General features: G+C 39.4%; 1 protein-coding gene across 1 annotated transcript in view; it reads right to left on the bottom strand.

The window, feature by feature from the left end:
* Positions 1 to 21,245, bottom strand: part of HSD17B12 (hydroxysteroid 17-beta dehydrogenase 12) — a 46,002-nt gene that overhangs the window by 12,644 nt on the left and 12,113 nt on the right. The window contains exons 2-7 of the mRNA XM_035116045.3: positions 16,783 to 16,829; positions 15,139 to 15,214; positions 7,141 to 7,251; positions 3,103 to 3,167; positions 2,020 to 2,064; positions 54 to 88 (exon numbers count right to left, since the gene is read on the bottom strand). Of these exons, the coding sequence (XP_034971936.1) occupies positions 54 to 88; positions 2,020 to 2,064; positions 3,103 to 3,167; positions 7,141 to 7,251; positions 15,139 to 15,214; positions 16,783 to 16,829 (379 nt within the window). The remainder of the gene's footprint in view (positions 1 to 53; positions 89 to 2,019; positions 2,065 to 3,102; positions 3,168 to 7,140; positions 7,252 to 15,138; positions 15,215 to 16,782; positions 16,830 to 21,245) is intronic.

The following is a 21,245-nucleotide window of genomic DNA, read 5'->3' as shown; positions in this document are numbered from 1 at the left end:
GATTCTCCCCTATAAATAATGATGACTGTCTGGATAGTATTTGTGTGACTCACCTTTCCAGCATGCTGGGCAGCACCAATCGTGTCATCTGAAAAAAATAAATAAGAAACAAAAACCTGGTGATTGAGTGGGATGCAGACACCAGATTGAGGGAAGCCTCTCTGCCTCCTCATAAAGAAACCAACCCCTCTTCACCTCAAAATAGTCTAGGAGAATTGAAGGCCTTCATTTGTGGAAGCAGCATATTTTTATTCTATCGGTGTCACTTGGTTCTTGCACAAAGCATGTGCAGTGAATCAGATGAACTCATCTGCACTTGTTATAGCACACACCAGTAGCCTGATCTTCTTTCTTGTTTGCACTGCTACAGCACCACTTATTAGGGGCTTCTAAATACCATCTTGGTGGAATTACAGCCAAATACCTGCAGTCCTGGATCTCATAATACTGATTCTAGGCACTGATTTCTGGTAGAGGTACAAGAATTCTGGTTACACCACCATACCACAAAGTTCAAATGATGGCATAAGGACAGCGGAAGCTTTGTGAGGATTATCATGAAGTTTGCATGGTACTGTAATTTAAGGTAGAAAGAGAAATAGATGCTCTTTTGGCTCCTTTCTACCTTAGATTCTATGATTCTTCTTAACCAATTCTAAAATCCAGCATCACAGAATGCTAAAGTGTGAGAACAGGACAAGCCATACAATCCACAATGCGGCCTCTATCATCTTTAATGGCTGTGAGCCATGGGCAAATCTTGCTGACATGAACTGAAGTGGTCTGGATACAATGCTTCTTTTTTAATGGATTGCGCCAGGTCTAAACAAATCACTGGTGTCATAATTGAAGCAGAATGGGGACAGCCATTTTGTACACATTTTGCATAATGTCCTATCCCACACAATTCCTTTGCCAAGAGATGGCCTTGGAGAATGTAGATGTCCTGGGTCCATCATGGAAGTAAATTGGTGACTTTTGCTGAGTCACACTAATCATAATGTGTAAAGTGGGAATGAAAAACAAGCTATGCCAGGCAGAAGTTTCAACAATGTACAAACTTGTACAGCAATTTACATTTTGGGAACGCTATTCCTAATGTCACCTTTTATAATTGCTATGAAAAACTTTTTTTAAAACTGTCATCTCTATACCATTGTATTTGGAGATGAAGGAAAGGATAACCATGCAAACATAACAGAAACAGGGGACCTTTGAGAATTAAATCCAAGCTAAATATGACAAATAAAAAGTTATTTCCTGCTTTTATTAACCATCACTTACAGTCTTTCAGTTAAGCATTTTCATGTGGTAGTAATGGGATGAACCATGTAATCATAGTGATTGTCTGCAAGGGCAATCAAGAGCTCATGACTACTTCATATGCAGTGTCCACCTGAAAAATCTCAGAAAGGCCACAAGCTTGAAGCTCTTTGAATACAAAAACAGTCAGTAGATGTGAGTATTTGCACTGGTGTGATGTGCTTATGTGAATCAGTGGGGCTCCTTCCCCAACATCATATTCTATGGAGGGGGGGGGAGATGCCAGGAAGAGTGCTTTAGAAATTATACTAATTTTCAGAACTCCAATATTATTTAAAAAATGAGCATTGTGGGTAACAAAAGAATAGTTTTGAACCAGAGCAGGCTCCAGAGAGCAAAATGCTCTCTGGTGGAGTCCCTCTGATGAGCCCTGATGGGCAGGCCGCAATAACACTCTGAGTGTACCATTGCTTACAGCCACCACTGATGTTTCCCTATAGAGTCCCAGAACATTCTGAGAGAGAAAGTTGAGTCACTTCCAGAGGCTACTAAAGAAAACAGACCTATGTGGAAGCTATTGCTCCAGGCAAGCAATTGTAACAACTTGACAAAACAGTAGTGTTAAACTGCACCTACAAGAGGCAGACTGCATGGATGAATATGATATTTACAACAAACAACTGAATTACTTGATAATGACAAATTAAAAAAAGTGCCATATCCTCTCCCCCCAAATCTACACAAGGTGGCACTTACCTTGCACACAGATAAGATATTAATATTCACCAGCCTGTCAATTGTCTATAAGAAAAAAACCCAATGAAATACAGCACTATAGCAGGATACCATAAATTCCTGATTTAAACAAAAACTGCAGCAATTGAGATGTATGACATGCTTATATGTGTATTTACTTAAGTCAGGTAAGGAAGCAGTTGTTAAATTTTTAAAATAACACAGAAATTCACATCAGCTATACTCAACACAGAACACTTCGCAGGTATGCAGAATAAGTACCTTTGCTCTGGTAATAAATGCTATTGAATAACTTACACTGTTTCATATGATAAAGAAGAGAATTGGACAAGAGATTGGGACAGAGATGCTTCTTAGCTTCATAATTTCTTGGCTGATAATACAAATCTCAGCAAACTCTGATTTACCTCTGAGTGGCTAGAAATAAGCCTGTATTTTCTCAAGTTTTGAGAAAACATTTTGGCTTATTGCTAGTCAAACCAAGCCAAGGAAAACCCAAGTGGGTGGAAATAGGTTTTATCAACTTGATAGCATGGTGGAGTATAACCCATTCAGCACTATGGTTAATCTGGAATTGCTCACTTATGTGAAATGCATGACACTAATATTCCAAATTTTATGAGCAGTTAAAACAATCAAGATAATTTAAACATGAAGTAGTTGCAAAACACAAAATGGGTCAATTCTTGGTCTTAGTGACTAGCATGGTAGCCTCAACTGTTGATTCTGCTGTATCAAAATAAATACCTTAATAAAAATTGAGAGGAAACCTGCCTAACCACCTTAAGAAACAGATATGAAAAAGTAAGCTTAACTTAAAGTCATCTTATCAGTATTTAGGAGATGGGACTGGGTTGTGACAACAACCATCCTAAATCCTTGAATTTGGATTACATGATCACTGTGAACCTCAATTTTAGTATTCAATTATTTATGAGACTGCATAGAAAACTTTTTGATCTTTTCACTACCATATTCTACCTTATTTTTTCCATGTTTATAGAAATACCAAGTTGTGCTTATTTTTTTACAAGTCTATATTAAAAATTTAAAGGAGGGGCAAGAGTAGAAGACAATACTTACTTTATCTAGGTCTGGAATCTCAAGGAAGAATTCAGGATAAGCATATGAAGTACCCACATTATTTACTGAGGGAGGGAATAGAAGGGTTAAGTTCACACAAGGTATTACATTCTGAAATTAAATGTGTACATCACTATATTAAGCTTTTAAATAATCTGAATTCACTTGATACCTAGACTCAGCTCCTGGTGGGAAAACTATTGATAATTCAATTATAAATTCATCTGAGTTTCTTACAATATCAACAATGTGGACACAGAAGATAATTGACCAACGGCAAAAATTCTGTTAAAGGCAACTCCTGTATGCTGATGATATACTTCTCCATAACATCTGAATCAGGAGCGGCTGTGAAAGCTTTGAATTGGTGTCTAGATGCAGTGATGGACTGGATAAGGGCCAATAAAATGTGTTTGAATCTTGGAAAGACAGACGCTAAAGAGGACTCAGAAACTTCAGCTGGTCCAAAATGCAACAGCTAGATTACTGGCTGGGGTCCAATTTAGAACTCATATAATCCCTATTTTTGATCAGCTGCACTGACTAACAGTCATTTTTTAGCCGATTTCAAGGTGCTCATTTTAGTGTTCAAAACCCCTAAACAACTTAAGTTCCAAATATCTCAAAGACCACCTCCTTCCCTACAGGCCCTCTTGGATGTTGAACAGGAAAGGGGCCCTTCTTGGTAATTCCAGTGCCCTCAGAGGTTCAGGATGGCGGTGGCTCGGGAGAGGGAATTCTGTGTGACTACTAAGTTGTGGAATTCCCCACAGAGATGCATCTATTTTATAGTTATTATATATTTCCCATTGAATGCTGAAGATGCACCTTTGGCACTCAAGATAAATATTTTCATCACTGACCCTATGCCTGTGAGTGCAATTTTTTAAAATGTTTTTATGATGGAGGGTAAGAGATTTAAATATTAATAAAAAATAGGCTGTCAGAAGAGTTGATCTCTACTTTTTTTACTCCATTTCACAAAATTTTCTTCATTTCTTTATTTTGCCTTTTTGTGTGCATTATGTCCAATGCCAATAAACTTTCCACTCGACACTTGCAAGGATACTGAGTGATAGTTTATTTCATTATCAGCAATTAATATTCCAAGTTTCGGATCATAAACTGTAGCACAGCATCCACTGTGATTCTGTTTATTAGAAATGACTGTGGAAGAGTAGGTATTTATGACACAGTGAGTCATTTTGGGAAGAAAGTAACCTGCAAAGGGACAGTATTCTTACATCAGTCCCAAGTCAGTTCATCCTCAGTACATTAGATGGCAGTATAAACCAACACACTGCACTAGCTCTTTGAAAACCGTTCATAAAGAATTTTGGGAGGTAGATGAAGAGGTAGAGTGAAAGAATAATGCAGGAGAAACCTCATTAATGGCGTTCTTATTACATTAAGCATTCTATGTTTTCAGCAACAATTACTGGCTTTTTGTTTGCTTGCTCCTGTGCTATTTCAAAGTACATTATACACAGATTCAACAAATGAAAGCATTCCATAAAGCTGTTTTCATACCCTTCATATCTGTGAAATTGGACCCCTCCTTTCACCCCCAAGCAATTGGCAGCATATGAAATTTACTGAGCATTGTTTAAATCTTATTTTTCAATGGAACAATGTAGCATCCCCAAGTTTTATTATCAGACTAACTGCTTACACTAATGTAGACACTCCAATATATCAGGGGAAACCTCCCATCGTCTCCCAAAATGCAGAGAGAATTGGGAATATCTAAATTAATTTTAACTGCTAGTATGAGCTTCTCTTGCTTCGTTTACTGGTGCTTTATTCCTAATTCACACGTTCAGTATGCATATACTGTCAGACAGTATGGTATAGGACCACTCCATGTTGCATTGCACTTAACTTTGTGTGCAGCAACTGAAATCTGTTTGCCACGCAGTCAAGTGGGGGACCAGTTTGGGCATTGCAGGAGAAAGTTGCATGGTATGAATACAGAGTCGCTCCAAGGAGAGTCTTATGAATACACATCCTCAAAGAGGAGATCCTGTACTTGGTGAGTCCTGGTTTAAGCTGATAATCCTACTGAATTGAAAGTATCCCCCCAAACAGTTGCCATTTGCTCCTGGCATGTTCTCACACTGTAGGTGGGCAAGTTAATCTTTAATGATATCAGAGCAACATGCATGGCATTATCCCATTTTTATGTCACTATGACATAGGCTGGGCTGAGAAGAACTGACTTGGAAGTAGTCGAAGTCTAGAACTCCAGTCACTATGGCGTAGCAACTTTCCAACATATTACGATGAACTATATAAGCAGCCAAATGTCAGCAAAACAGATGAATGGAAGATATGGAAATTGATTTCAGCTAATGTAAGCAGGGGCACTTCTCACTTCAGGGACCTTGTGTTGGCAGGACAGAAACAGATCAATCAATGCCCAAGGGAAGAGGAGTACCAACTTATTTTTTCCAGTCTTTCCTCCAGTTGGTGAACAATATAAACTAGTTTGCTGTCCCTCAGTAATATCATTTCTGCAGTTGCAGTCTCCAATGCAACAAATTAATAACTTATGAATCTGGGATCACCTATATTTGATCATACCCTGCAAAATGCTTCATTTCCAGAAACAGAAATCTAGCCCATAACACTGACTGAATACGTGGATGCAGATTTACATATATTCAACCACTCATACAACCACTGGATATCCCAGTTGGTTTTAGAGCGTGGTGCTGATAATACCAAGGTCACAGGTTCGATCCCCATATGGGATTCCTGCACTGCAGGAGGTTAGACTAGATGATCCTCAGCATCCCTTTCCAGTTCTACAATTCTATGATTCTATGATATACTCTAGTCAGAAAGGAGATGCAACACATTGCTGGATTTCAAATGTATCTGAAGAGAATAAAGAGTGCAAGACAAGCAGGAGCCTGAACACTAAGAAAGACTTCTATTAAAGTCCTCCAATACTAAAGGAACCATTCTAACCCACTAAACAAGAACACTAATCTCTGACTGAGTAGGTGAAAAAATGTGTGGGGCCTAGACTCTATATTATTAGCCATATTTAAGCAATCATACATCCACTTATAAACGCCATCTCCAACTCCTCGAAAGATTCCATCAACGTTGTCTCTGAAAAATTTTACACATCACTTGGGAAGACAGGCAGCTAATATCAGTGTACTGGAAGAAGCAAAGATCACCAGTGTTGAAGCAATGATTCTTCAACATCAACTTTGTTGGACTGGTCATGTTGTGCGGATGCCTGATGATTGTCTTCCAAAGCAACTACTCTACAGTATTCTGAACTTAAAAATGGAAAGAGTAATGCTGGTGGTCAACAAAAGAGGTTTAAAGAATGTCTCAAGGCAAATCTTAAAAAATGTAGTATAAACACTGACAACTGGGAAACACTGGCCTGCGAGCGCTCCAGTTGGAGAACAGGCTTTACCAAAGGTGTCATGGGCTTTGAAGAAACTCGATCTCAGGACGCAAGGGAGAAATGTGCTAAGAGGAAGGCACACTTGGCAAATCCACACCGTGATCAACTCTTGCCTGGAAACCAATGTCCCCACTGTGGAAGGATGTATGGATCCAAAATTGGCCTCCACAGTCACTTATGGACCCATTGTTAAAATCGTGTTTATGGAAGACAATCTTACTCGGCTACGAGTGATCGCCAAAGAAGAAAGAAGAAGAAGAGAATGCAGGGGCAAAATGGAAGAGGTTAAGCTTTGAAGCTGCTTTAGCCTCAATACTTTAACTTCTCATTGCTGGAAAATACAAGAAAACTACTACAAAGGTACCTAGACAGATGTCTGAAGCATGAAGGACATAAGAGGGGAGGTGACCTTTTTCGTAGAATAAGCTACTCTTGATAACAGTGCAAATTCTTCCACTTCTGAACAACAGTTTTATGAAGCACAGAGGCTTCAAAGTTTATTCCAAAAGGACTTGTTGCTATGAACTGAGTAATTTTATATACTTTCCTTGGGAGCAAAGATTCCAAGAACATAGCAAATAACATGGAAATAAGAATAAGATACAAACCTAGGACACCAATCTCAAGACCTTCCAGGCCTGCTTTTATGTTTTTGTAAATAGATTCACGATCTTCAAAGTCAGCAGGAATGGTTTTCGTTTCCACCTTGAACCGCTCTCCTGAAATAAAGCACACACACAAATATAAGCATGTATTATTTTACAGCAAGCATGTAAAACTTTAAAATTCCAATGCAAACCTCTTCTGTTAAGCCGTAATGGGTCAAATAAACTAATCATAAACACATGGCATGCATTTAAAGTTATTCTTACCAGAATGAAATTACCAGTCTTTTGCCATTAAGACTAATTTTAAATGATCCATCTGACATACTGAACCAAACGAAGTTCCAACATAAGCATCCTTGTGAAGGAATAATATACTGCATAGATATGTCCTTTGTGTTAAAAACACTGTCCAACGGGAGCAAAATATTCAGCTGCTTGAGACACTGAAAGTAGTTTCCTAGTGTTTGTTAGTGACAGGGATCAGAGTATGTCACTCTTAAGTATGTTCACATAATCTAAAGCTCCTCCAAACAACATGGCTTAAGCATTCTGAGGGACTTAAGTGTATGTAAGGAGAGAAAGCTGTACCTTATTGCAGTATTTTCAGCTTGTGATGGATCAAAAATGTTAAGTGTTGATTACAGAAACTGTTTGCAATAAGGTGTAACCTTATTTGGGGGACATACTGCATTGTATGCCAAATCTTCCATACAACTGCGGTCTTATGCGGAACTAAGACGTATCACATAGAAAAGATTTATGCATGGGGTGGATTTTTTTTTCATGTTAAGGGCCACAATCCCTTGGAAGTAATCTGTCAGGAGCTGCATGCTGGTGATAGGCTGAGTCAAAGTCACAAATGGGAAATATCATCCTTTTTTTTCTCCCAGCCCCCACCCCTCAGCAAAGTCTGAAACTAAGGGCTTCCTTCTTTTCCTATCACTCATTTCAACTCTTTCCTCCACCTGCTCAGTTTCTCTGGCTCCTCACACCCACGTGAAATTAGGTTGAGCACCTAGGGTTCTCTACTCCTGCTTTTGTTGTTGTTGTTGTTTAGTCGTTTAGTCGTGTCCGACTCTTCGTGACCCCATGGACCACAGCACGCCAGGCACTCCTGTCTTGCACTGCCTCCCGCAGTTTGGTCAAACTCATGTTCGTAGCCTCAAGAACACTGTCCAACCATCTTGTCCTCTGACGTCCCCTTCCCCTAGTGCCCTCAATCTTTCCCAACATCAGGGTCTTTTCCAAGGATTCTTCTCTTCTCATGAGGTGGCCAAAGTATTGGAGCCTCAGCTTCACGATCTGTCCTTCCAGGGAGCACTCAGGGCTGATTTCCTTAAGAATGGATAGGTTTGATCTTCTTGCAAACTCCTGCTTTTACAACTTATTAATTAATTAAATTTGTTAGTCACTTTATCTTGTCCAAGGCAACCCAAAGAGACTTAAAACCAAGCGGACTTGTCAGCCTATAGTCAAATTATGCTTAACCACCCTATGAGATAAATGAATCTCTCCATTTTGTAGACTGAACAAAAGGTACAAAACTGAGACAGCTGTCCACAATCTTATACGTAGAATGTAATTCTTGCCTTGTTTTTTGGGTCTCAACTGAACAGTCTGAATCAATTCTGAAATTGAAGGGACGAAAATCTAAACTTCTCCTTTATGGTTTAGGCCACTGAGAAACTGTGCTTAGTAGGTTCTCTTCCTCCCTGTGTCACTATTCATTCATTTATCCATCATCTACCCAAGAAAAATGCTTTATCTGCTTTCCCCCCTGCCTCATTTGCGGCCACAAAAGACAACGCTTCTGTGATTTCTGTGGCATTCTATCTTTAAAGATTCTATCACTGAAAGACTTTAGGTAATTCCTTGACTTTCAGTACCACTTATACATAGGACATCAAGTTCTGCTTCTATCCCATACTCTGGTATCACCATTGTTTTATTGGTGACACACACACACACACACACACACACACCGTTTCAGGCAAGTTGCGTTATTTCTCACTGAAACATTTTCAGGCATTGAAGAAACTATGGCATTACCTTCATACAACAGTAGGGAATGTACTTTAGTTTTTCAGGTGTTACACACCTCATGTTTTTGTTGCAAACATACTAGTTTCCTGCAGTATAAATATTTGTGGCCCAGAGCACACTAGAACATGTTTCATTTGAAGAGAAAAATTTGTGAGTGCTAGTTCTTTTTTAACAAAGGATTGTAGTTTATTGCTCCCACAGATGCTAGGGGGAAAGTGCAGCTGCAGCAATTCAGCAGTGTGCACTACTAACAAGTTGCTATTTTATGGTAAGCACTGGTTTATGGCTTACTAAGTTGTCAGCATGTGGCCTTTGTCGAATGATGCATGCTCTAGAAAACATCCAATTTGACCGCAAGCTTTTTCTCTATCATTTTCACTTCCGTCTTTTCACCTTGATCCAGACCTCTGCTGATAAAATAACCCACCTCTCTCGTTGTACATACCAGGCAACACCCCTTTAATCACTATGCACTCTTCTTGTCCACTCTCTCACCCAACCAACTCACTGTTCTTGCCTTTATTGCCTCCATGGTCTTTCCCCCTCCAATTTCCCCCACCACTCAACTCCAAAGAGGGTTTTTAGAGGCACATGGGGGCAGTGGCAGATCAGTTATGCAAACTGTTGAATGGAATTCATAGTATTATAAAATCATAAAAGATGCAATAACCCTACACATTACTTCATTCTAAGGGATTGTTTTAACAGACACTGTTAAGATAAAATACTTCAAGTAATTCATAAAAATTGTTGTGAGTTTAAAGGACAAAGTCATTCCTAGGTTGAGAAAAACAATTGCTTATGCATTCATGCAGACTTGTGAACCTAATTGTATTCAGTTGCTTGCTCCCCCCTCCCCCTCCTAATATCCCTAATGGCAGATGCAACTGTTTGCTTCCTACTTCATCTTTCAGAACAGCTGCATTGTTTATAAATCCCCAGGGATATGCTGCTATGCAAAATAACGACGTAAATAGCATTAAGTCCCTACTGCAGCAGTGGTCTTGTGATCACGTCAGAAGAAAATCAAGTTCAACATCTCTGTGACGGGAGGTGGAGGCTTGCTATTTTTAGCAACATCTGCTCTATCACTACACATTCGTGTTTGAAATCTTGTGGTCAGCGTATTTGCAGATAAATGTATCAATGGGCACTACCCATTCTCCTTTCTTTGTTATGAATTACTTGAGGTTTTTGCTGCTAGCAAAAGTAACAATCCAAGCTTTAGAAATAATCCAGGATTTAGAAAAAGAGTAACATTAATATGCACTGCTACATAGCTTTTTCTGCCATGAATGCACAATTTATCAATGGCTTGGTTAAAAAAAACCCCCACATGTACTGCAATGAGGAAAGTTGCCAAGATGAGTGAGAGAAACAAATATTTCATATCATTTACAGGGATGATCAGCCCAAAGGAGCTACACAATGGACATGGTGCCTGCTCAGGATTTAACACATTCCTATTTATCTACTTGCACTAGTGTGCTTTTGAACTGCCAGGTTGGCAGAAGCTGGGACAGAGCAACGGGAGCTCACTCCATCACGGGGATTTGAACCACTGACCTTCCTATCAGCAAGCCCAAGAGGCTCAGTGGTTTAGACCACAGCACCACCCACTCAGTAGCTGGAGCAGGGAGTGCCACACCAGTCGTGTGACACAGGTGTCACTCTGTGGGCAAGAGCCAGTGAAAAGTTGAGAGGCCTAAGCGTAGGTACTCCTCTGTCCAATCCAGGTGTCGGCAAGGTTATCTGGCACGGGCCACGTTGTCCGTGGGCTGGACGGGCACAGCACGATGCCGGAAATGGTGTCTGCACATGTCCGCAGCGCCGGAAATCTCTTTTGCGGCTGCACAGACACTGGAAATCACGCCTGCGCAGAAGCGATTTCCGGTGTCTGGGCATGCACAGATGTGATTTCCGGCGTTTGCACAGGCGCCATTTCCCGCGCCGCTCGGCGGGTCCCCGCACCACTCTGCGCCGGTTTAGTGCGGGGTACTCGCCAAGCGGGCGGCTCGGTTCATGGGCGGCCCACGGGCTGGATAAATGGCCTCCGTGCCGACCTCTGGTCCAATCCAACATCCACAACAGCCCTCCTTAAAGGGAGTCTTCATTTTTCTCATACTAAACAGGCAGAAACAACAGAATCCTACAACCTAGATAGAAAATTCAAATTACCCATGAGAAGGAATCAGGAATATAACCCCCATGGAAATTGGTTGCAGCTGTATACCATAGAAAAGCACACCTTCCATGATATCAGTCTGCAAGTTGAAAAATGGGGAGCTATGTTCCATCTGTTATATTAAAATGGAATGCCAACTTTGTTTTAACTTGCTGGATACTGCAGCATTGTTAATCCCATCTGTAGATGTTACAAAATCCTTTTACCCTCTACAATCACGCTTGTAAGCAAGGGAGTAGGAAGTTGTGTTCTGCCAATCATGTGGTGCCAAGTATCTTCAGTAACACCAAGTATAACAATCAGCTGTAGAAAGCAAATATACTCCTAGACTAGCAACTCTTTAAAAACTCAATAGCACCACATATGTATTATGCTGTGTTTTATCATACCTGACAGGATACAACTGCTTCACTTCTACAGACATGGAATGAGGTAAGCAGAGAGAAGGAATCACCCTCCCTTCAATCCACTGAAAACATGATAAAAACCTTGATTTTGACAGGTGAGGAAATTAATTTCATTCAAGTAGTTTACACCAATTTGAATGATTTGGCACTGGGAAGAAAAATACTGTGTTCATTTCCAAGTTCTCCCACAAGGTTATCGTGATGCTGCTCATGTCTGTGTGTGTTCCTCATGCTTATGGTAATGAATGCTATTTTTAGCCTTGTTGAAAGGCAAACACCTGCCCAGAGGTTCCTGCGCAGATTGCACCATATATACAATCTAGTGGATTGCTAAACTCAGTTTTAAACCCAGATACTTTATTCGAACATTGCATTTTAAAATCACCATTACTTACAGCAACAGTTGTTGAAAATGTCAATTAGTAGCTAGACAAGCTTATGTTATAATAAAAATTCAAACTATGATATGAATAAACGTGCACCCATTTACTAGCACTTAATAAGATTGTCAAAATAGAGCTTAGGGGATATATTTACTGCAACAATGACAGACCCAATGCAAACTAAGCTCCCTTTAGTAAACAGGGTGAACTCTTTTAAGTAATACCACATTAAACAGATTTGTTACCACCATTATAATTACAGTCGTACCTCGGGTTACAGCTGCTTTAGGTTGCGTCTTTTCGGGTTATGCTCGACGCTGAACCTGGAAGTACCGGAACAGGTTACTTCCGGGTTTCGGCATGCGTGCACAGAAGCGCTAAATCACGCTTTGCACCTGCACAGAAGCACTGAATCGCAACCCGCACGTGCAGAGACGCAGGTTGCGAACGCTGCGGGTTGCGAACATGCCTCCCGCACAGATCACGTTTGCAACCCGAGCGTCCACTGTATACTAATGTTGTTTTGTAATATTCAACACTGTCTTTGAGATTGTTTTACTTTCTCTGGTTCTGGTAGTTTTGTCTGATTCTGTTCTGATCATCATCTCCAATATGTTTTGTTGCTTGATTTCATTGTTTTATTGCTTTCTACTGTTGTTAAGACTCAAACAAGATGTGGGGTATGTATCAATAGTGTGAGGTCTCACCATATTTTTCAAGAAATTGCATACTCTTGATGGTTCACACAATTTAGGAAAAGCACAAACTACAAGACATCTCCTACTTCTATTCTATCACTTGAAAACTTGACAGAAAATTTATTCCTGAACCCAAATTTATACAATTTTGACATGAAATAAAATACTAATCTACTCAAGAGTAGAATTTTTTTGTTTACAAAATCTGCCAACAGGGGCCTCTCTCTATTTCAGCCACCACCTCTTACCATGGAAATATTACACAGCAGAGGAAAAAGGGTGGCTACAAAGCTTTCCGGCATCAATAGGCCACAATGATGGTTCCAGATCTTTCATAAATGTAGACACAGCTGCCTGTAAAACACAGAGTTCTCCATTCCCAAACCTGTTTATAGTATTCCAGAATTGTAAAACTCTAACTTAATTCTGGGGGGTTTTAAAGGTCGGCCAGCTCATAGATATTAATGCTTATATATTTGAAACACAAACACACACACAGAGAGAGAGAGAGAGAGCGCTTGAGTGCGGTCCATAGACCCAAAATACACAGTACAACAATAGTTAAGCTCTTCAACAACTTCCCCAGCTGTATTTCAAAAAGCTTTCGTGATATGAATATTATGTGAATGCATCCCTTTTCACCTTCTGCCTAGAATTATCAAGCGTGGCTCCCCCATTTCCTATTATAAATATATATTATACACATAATACATTATCACAGAGAATTCAAGCCTGTCTTCCCTGAATTGTTGTAGGATAAGATGTAAGAATTTATGGACATCCAAAGAAAACAAATACTGAAAGATTCAAAACAGACAAAAGAAAGCTGTTCTTCACACAACACATAGTTAAATTCTGGAATTCACACTCACAAGAAATAATGATGATCACCAACTTGAATGGTTAAAAAGAAAGGAGAAAAATTCATGGAGGATAAGGCTATCAAAAGCTAGTAGCCAGATTGGCTATGTTCTCCTCCTACTATCAGAGGTAGTATGCCTCTGAATGCCAGGTGCTGGGAACGGTATCTTCCAATATGGTTTTTGTTTTTTTGTTTTTACAAAGTAAAAGTACAACTGCTTCCAAACTCAACAACATGCTAATTAGTTTATTCTATTTTAGAAGCTTTAAATTCTTGTCAATTTATGTTTTAAACTTTGTTTTATGGTTTGTTTTATGTTTTCTATTGTATTTTGTACACTGCTTGGGTATTTTTAAATTTTTTAGAATGGTTACAAATTGGGGAGGGGGGGATTCCAAGCACCCAGGTTCTTAGTAGTTCTAGAATGTGTTGATCATAGTATATATAACAGTATGTGTGATATGAGTATTTGATCGTTTTAACATAGCTATTTAACCTTTATTTAACTGCTGTTTCATTAGAGCTGGCAAAATTATTATTCCTGCAGAGTAAAAGTGTTTCCTGGTGGTGTGTCAAGTATGTTTTGAATATAATTGTGGAAATAAACTTAACCTGCCATAAACTAGCTAATATTTTCTACCACCATATTTCTGGCACTGGTCTCCTGCCAACTACATTCTAGGAGAGACTGTAACTTATATTCATTCTCAGCTACTTACAATGATGATTACATGGTATTTTTACTGTGCTTTTAGGTTTTAGCTTATTTATGGACAAGGAACAAAAGCAGAGCACTTGTGACATGTACATGTAAAAACTGATGAAAACTATACACAGGTTCAATACTGTTCAATTCTTAAATTTTCCAATAGGACCTTCTGCTGGTTCTAAGTCCCATCCACATGTTCTATCATGTGCTCCCTTTCTTTCAATTCAAACGTTGAAGCCTTTCTTCATAAGGGAATTGCTCCAGCCCCCTTTTGTTGCCCCTTTCTACATTTTTTCCAGCTCCGCAATATAATTTTTGAGGTGTGGTGACCAGAACTGCCAACCCTGCATTATATAACTCTACTGGGATAGCTGTCAATTTATATCTACTCTCTGCTTCCTCTGCTCTTTAACCAGTTTTTACTTCATAAGAGAACCTGACCTGTGAAAAGGCATTTTGGAAGCATGATGTCTATTGGATCCACCCTATGTAAATGCTGATTAACCTCCTAGCTTTCAGATGCTGCTTAACCTTCAACTCCCATAATCCCATTGGCCATAATAGTTGAGTTCAGCAACATCTGGAGGGGCAGATGAAAGGCAGGGAAGCCGTGCATAGTGCTTCTGCTGATGAGGCTCATTGGTTGAATCCCATCATCCCTTGTTTTAGCTCTCAATAATCTAGCTGAGAAAAGGCCAGAAAACTACTTACTTATTTCCTTGGCAACCTGATCCAATTTTTCCTGAGATCTGCTGATAAGAACCACCTTCATTCCACGCCTTGCTAACTGAAAAAATAAGGGCAAAAGTCTAAGAGTGCCAGTTACAAGTCTATGGTAGCATTTTATTGATCAACACCACTATTTATACAAGAAATTCAATTACAGAATTAGATCTAAAGATATCTCCTCTCCATCAGGAGGAAATATTTGGCTCAAATTGGATTAACAAATAACAGAAAAAAGGAATTACAAATATAGATTTGACATAAAAGAGTAGGAAATTAGCGATCTATAGTAACTGAGCAAAGATTCATAATTAAGATAGACAATGAGTTAGATCTCTTCAAAGACACTAATCCACTGATCACTTGTGAATGTGTGAGCCAGGATCATAGCTGCCAAGTTCTCCCTTTTTTTAAGGGAAATTCCCTTATGCTGAATAGGCTTCCTCGCGAGAAAAAGGAAAACTTGGCAGCCATGGCCAGGATAGGGAATCTGAACTGGCCAATGGAGCAAATCTTTATCTCACTTCTCTCTCAAGGACCAAACTGGTTAGGTTGGAAGGGTCACCCATCTACCACCCCACTGACGTCACAGTGACATCAGGTGATTATTGTTAGAACTTTTTACAAAGAACCCTCCTTAGAGCTTTGAATTGCTGCTGATCGGCAGGTTTGAAACTACTACCTATCAGCTGGTGGATAGTGACTTCAAGCCTACTTTCTGCTGGGATTAGGGAACTCCAACATGAGTTCCACAGGGAACTTGGTGGTGCAGCAGATCCTTCTGCATCTTTACCTGTCCCACATCTGACATCACATATATCATATTAGGCTTGGGGGCCAAACTGGGACCAGTGCTTGGTCAAATGTGGCCATTGGGCCAGGAGTTCTCCACTCCTAGTGTAAACACAGGCATTAATCCTCAGATGGTTTTAGGTATCCAGAGGTACAAATATTACCTGACTTGGCTGCCAAACCTTAACAATGAATCCAAAGTACTAGACATTGGAAAGGATGTCAAACTGTTAATGGGTCATGTTTTAAGGATCAAAGTTCTTTTTTTCTTTTTCTTTACGCAATATGTTCTTGTCTTGCGAATATGGGTGGAATCATATATTCATATGATAGCCAGACAACAAGGCATAACTTAAGGGCAGGAGTCTTCGTAGAGCAAACTATAATGTACTTTATATATAATCAGGGCTTTTTTCAGACGGAATTCACCAGAACTCAGTTCTGGTACCTCTCATGTGTGCACCCTTGCCATTATAAGAGAACAAGGGAGGAGTTCATAGTGAGTTGTGGCACCTCTTTTGTTTTTATAGAATAGCACTGTATATAATGAACTATAATACAAATCTGACCTGAATAACGGATACGGTAACATGCACCAAACCTATCCCAGAATTCATTTAGATTGTTAGACTGCCATGCTAAGTTAGCTCTGTTACACAAACAATGTTTCCATGCAGGTTATACTTTGCCACATTGTCCCTGTTAAAGAACAATTTGCCTTATCATTCAGGCAAAACAAGAACATGACATACATACAGCACAGGATACAGACTCCAATTTGTTGTATGCATGTCAAAATGCGCAAAGGTACAATATGTTACATGAATCACAACTTACCTCTTCAGCATACGCCTTTCCAATTCCATCAGTAGCTCCCGTGATAACTATAAAACATGAAAGGTGGAAGAACAAAGATGTTAGTGTGTTTCCAAAGCTTATGTCATAATGCCATGAATTCTTCGTCTTCTAGAAGTGATACAAGTTTTCTGGAAAAGTTGACTTAGGATTTTTTTTAATGCTGTCTATCAATTCAAATCCAATTTAGCATGTATGTCTTATGAACAATTAATGAAAACTTTACAACACACATTAATTTTACTTGTTATGTTGTAATGGCACCTCTAATTCGCTCCTTCAATCCAAGCATTATACCGGTACTGATTCAGCATTTCTTCATCTGAAAAATAATGTGTGCCTCCTTCGGATTAGGATTCAAGATCACCCTGAATAAATTAGTATTTTTATAGTATTGAACTGGAAGAAAACAGCACAAAGGAGAATGATGTAAGAATAAATAAGACAGAATTTGATAGAAGCAATTCAGCTATGTCACCACTCCAACATGAAGACTGATGAGTAGACTTGGGCAAGCTGCTTTCATGAAAACTATCAGCACTGCTTTATTCAGGGAGAGGCTGTTCCAGCTATATATTTGAATCCACACCCTGCCCTCTACTCCCCAGATGGAGAAGTAGACAAAAAACCAGTGATGTTTCATTTTGGGATTAAGAGGGTGAACTCTTATAATGTGTGAAGAAAAATGCAGCACAGGTTTTCTGGAAAAGTTGATAGCTCTAGTGTTGGAAGAATAGCAGTAGTCTTGCAGAAGTCACGTGGTTTTATATGTACTGTACGGTAATCAAAATTTCAACAATACTTCCATTCACTTCCTTGTGAAATCTGTTAATAAATATATAACTAACAGGTTTAGATGACTGCATGCTGGTACTTTTCCTACCTCCATGATCAAACACTGATTAGTCCTTCCTGCCAGTCATGCATCTGTGCACTTGCTTGCTTAGATTCTCAAATGGTATATATACACAGATGCCACTGGTAGTGCCTGTGACTTATCCAACGTATATAGTGACATCACTGCAACTCCAGTTAAAAGACAACTATGATTTTTACTCCTCATAGACCTAACACACAGGACAAAATATCTGAAGTCATGGTTTTAACTAACTGAAGTTATGCACATAGTCCAAAATTTATGTTGCAAATGTGGGAAATCAGCATTTCTCTCCTCAGTTATAAGTAGCTGCAAGTAATATTCCAATATATTACTTAATGAGAATCTATATTAAATAATGCCTCATTTAATAGAGATTATATAAACAATGGCGTCTGACCAACACTTTCTTCCAATATTATCTGCAGCCCACTAAAGCATTTTAGTTTGTGTTAGTTAAAAACATTTTACTATGTGTGTGTGTGTGCATGTGTTGCTAGCCTGGAAGAAACTTATTTTTAGTAAGAGCCCAATCAACCTTATCAAAATCAAGTATCAAAAATAGACTGGAGGAACACTTGAAGCAAATACTATTTTTAGCTGCTCTGCCTATTTCCTGCCGTTACCCACCAAACAGAATGCTTAGTTATTCCAGACAGGTTCTCCTCATGACCCGTTTTCCCCTCAGAACACCTGAATGCAGAAAACACTCAATTGATTAAAGATTAATACTGCTGCAAACTGTGACAGCTGCCTTTTGTCTGAGGGTTTTTGAGGAGGGGCGAGTATATGCAATGACAGAGAGCTTGCATCAGTATTCCTCTTGGGATCTATTGCATGGAAAGAAAATTGCTATTTCAATTCCCCTTTGTTGCTAAAAATAGCTACCCCAATTGATTCAAGCAAACAGGGCACCAGCTTAGCAATGCCAAATTTAGAAGGCACTGAAGTCCCTAGAAGTGAACGCTAATGCAGTCTAACACATGCCAGCTCATATTTTAACAAGAACAAAGAAGATAAGCATGCAGACTCTGCAAGTTAATAAGACAGCAGAAACACAATACATTTACTGAACGGAAAATCTGGTGCAGAAAATGAGACATATGTGTGCTTCTAAACCTCCGATTTCTCACTCAAATTGCAACCACAAATGTTCAGATTTTGCATACTCTCACTTCTCTTTGGCACCCACAGTGCATTTCATATGATAGATTATAGGCATGATAATATGTGGAAGTCAGATCTCGTGGCAAGCCACTGAAGGTTCACGAACTGTCTAGAAAAGTGTGGGTTGCACTGGGAACTATAATGAAAGGGGATACCTGGCTTGAGACACTTTGCAAGAGAACCCTTATGCTCACTTTTCTTCCTCCTCTGGATCAAACTCATTGTCTTTAGCACTCAACCACTGGACAAAGATGCCATTTCAAAATGCAGCACACTGGGTTTTTTTTTTTAAAAAAAAGATCAGTGATAGAATATGTACAATCATGTTAGAGTGCTGTGGGTTAGAATTGTAGAGTTGGAAGAGATCCTGAGGGTCATCTAATCCAATCCCCTGCAATGAAAGAATCTCAACCAGAGCATCCATGGCAGATGGCCATCTAACCTCTGCCTAAAACCCTCTAATGAAGGAGAGTTCACAGCCTCCCAAGGGAGTCAATTATGGAAAGAGTAAGAAAGCAGTGTTAAGGAGTGGAATTTGCCACCACAAGATGAGGTGATGACCACCAACTTAAAATGGGTGTAAACATATTCATGGAGGATAAGACTAGTATCCATGGCTATTGGTCATCTACAGGTACTACCTCAATTATTTGAGGCAGTATACTTCTGAAGACCAGTTGTTGGAGAAAAAGTGAGGGCTAATGCTGTAATCCTCATGTCCTGCTTACAGGCTTTCCACAGGCACCTGACTGGCCAGAGGGTGAAAAGGATGCTGAAAGAGATTGGTCTTTGATTTGAACCAGCTGAGCTTCTCTGAGGTTCTGATGTACATTTGCCCCTTGGTGAAAGATCACAGAATTGTAGAATTGGAGGGAATCTTCCATGTGATAGCCCTTTATATATTTGGCTATCATATCTCCTCTCAGTCTTCTCTTCTCTTCCTGGCTAAACATACTCAACTCCCTCAACCATTCCTCATATGGCTTAATTTCCAGACCCTTGATCATCTTGGTTACCCTCCTCTGCACACGTTACAGCTTGTCAATATCTTTCTTAATTGTGGTTCCTAGGAACTAAAAACAGTACTTTAGGTGGGGTATGACAGAATAGAGCAGTATTATTATATCCCTTGATCGCGACACTATACTTCTGCACAATCAACTTGTGTATTAGGTCAATAAGTTTGTAACAACTTTAAAAATGAGGGCATGAATTGCTCAAGGCTACTGATAATTTTCATTCCCAAACAGGAACTGGAACTTGGGACTCATTGCTGAACCACAACCAATCTAATACAACCCACCAGCCCATATTGATTTCAGGAGAATCTTCCCATACTACCGTACCTGTATTTGCTGAGAAAAAGAGAATACCTTACCCACAGTACCAATGTGGTTTTAAATTTAGTGCTTTGTGGCTGCAGCTGAAGAATGTCAGGAGAGACTAGACTGGAAATTATAGAAAGGCATCTAAATCCATTAATTCCCCCCTTACTTTTGTGCACTAGAACAGTTCAGCCATAATAGACAATAAGCAGAGATGCGTAAGCAGCTGCGTATAGAAAAAGATGAATGAATTGCATGACGTTAAAGATCTGTGAACTGAGGAGTTTAATGCATGAATTGAAATCCAAAGTAACCACCTCCCCCTACTCCAAACTACACACTGCAAAGCATAAAACAGAGAAGATAGGTAGAAGGGGAAATGTGGTCTGCCACATTTAGAAAAACTGATGGCCTGTCACCCAGACACTGATGAATATTTTTACAGGATAAAAATGGCAACCTACAGTCTAAAAATAGACCAGTGTGCTGCAGACCTGTCTGGTTTGGCTATGCTTCTAGAATACCAATGCAATTCCTTGCTGATATGCTGCCACCATTTCACAATGCAGGAAGAGAGGAAATGGTTATTGAAAACATTCTATTTGCAAGAAAGAGAAACATACAGAAATCTGGATTTATGGTGTGCATTTACTTTCAAATTTGTAGACTGCAGAAGCTAGTAGCAATCAGAAATGCCCATTTCTGTAAAGGAATATTTCTCCTTACACTCTAGGCAAAGATCAATGTCCTTCTTAATTTTTAATATCTGCAACTCATGACAGAATGCTCTCATCATTTAAAAATTAAGATGTAAATGTATCCTATTGCAACCTTCATGAAAACCTTCATGAAAACCATTTTTGTCTATTATGTCTATTTGGGATGCAAGTAAGCCATTTTACACATCACAACACCTGTTCTTAGCTAAAATGATGTAACATCCATAAAGCTGCCTTATAGCACTTTATAAGAAAGTACATAAGCCCGTTATGACACTATGGTGTCAGAAAGGAGATACACTAAAGCTGATTGTACAATGGGAAAACTAAGAATTCCGTTTTATTTCCTCTTCCATC

This window comes from Zootoca vivipara, chromosome 1, assembly GCF_965207765.1.
Source record: "Zootoca vivipara chromosome 1, rZooViv2.hap1.1, whole genome shotgun sequence".
NCBI lineage: Eukaryota > Metazoa > Chordata > Lepidosauria > Squamata > Lacertidae > Zootoca > Zootoca vivipara.
The sequence above is the reverse complement of the archived record's forward strand: the minus strand, read 5'-3'. Positions and strand labels throughout refer to the sequence as shown.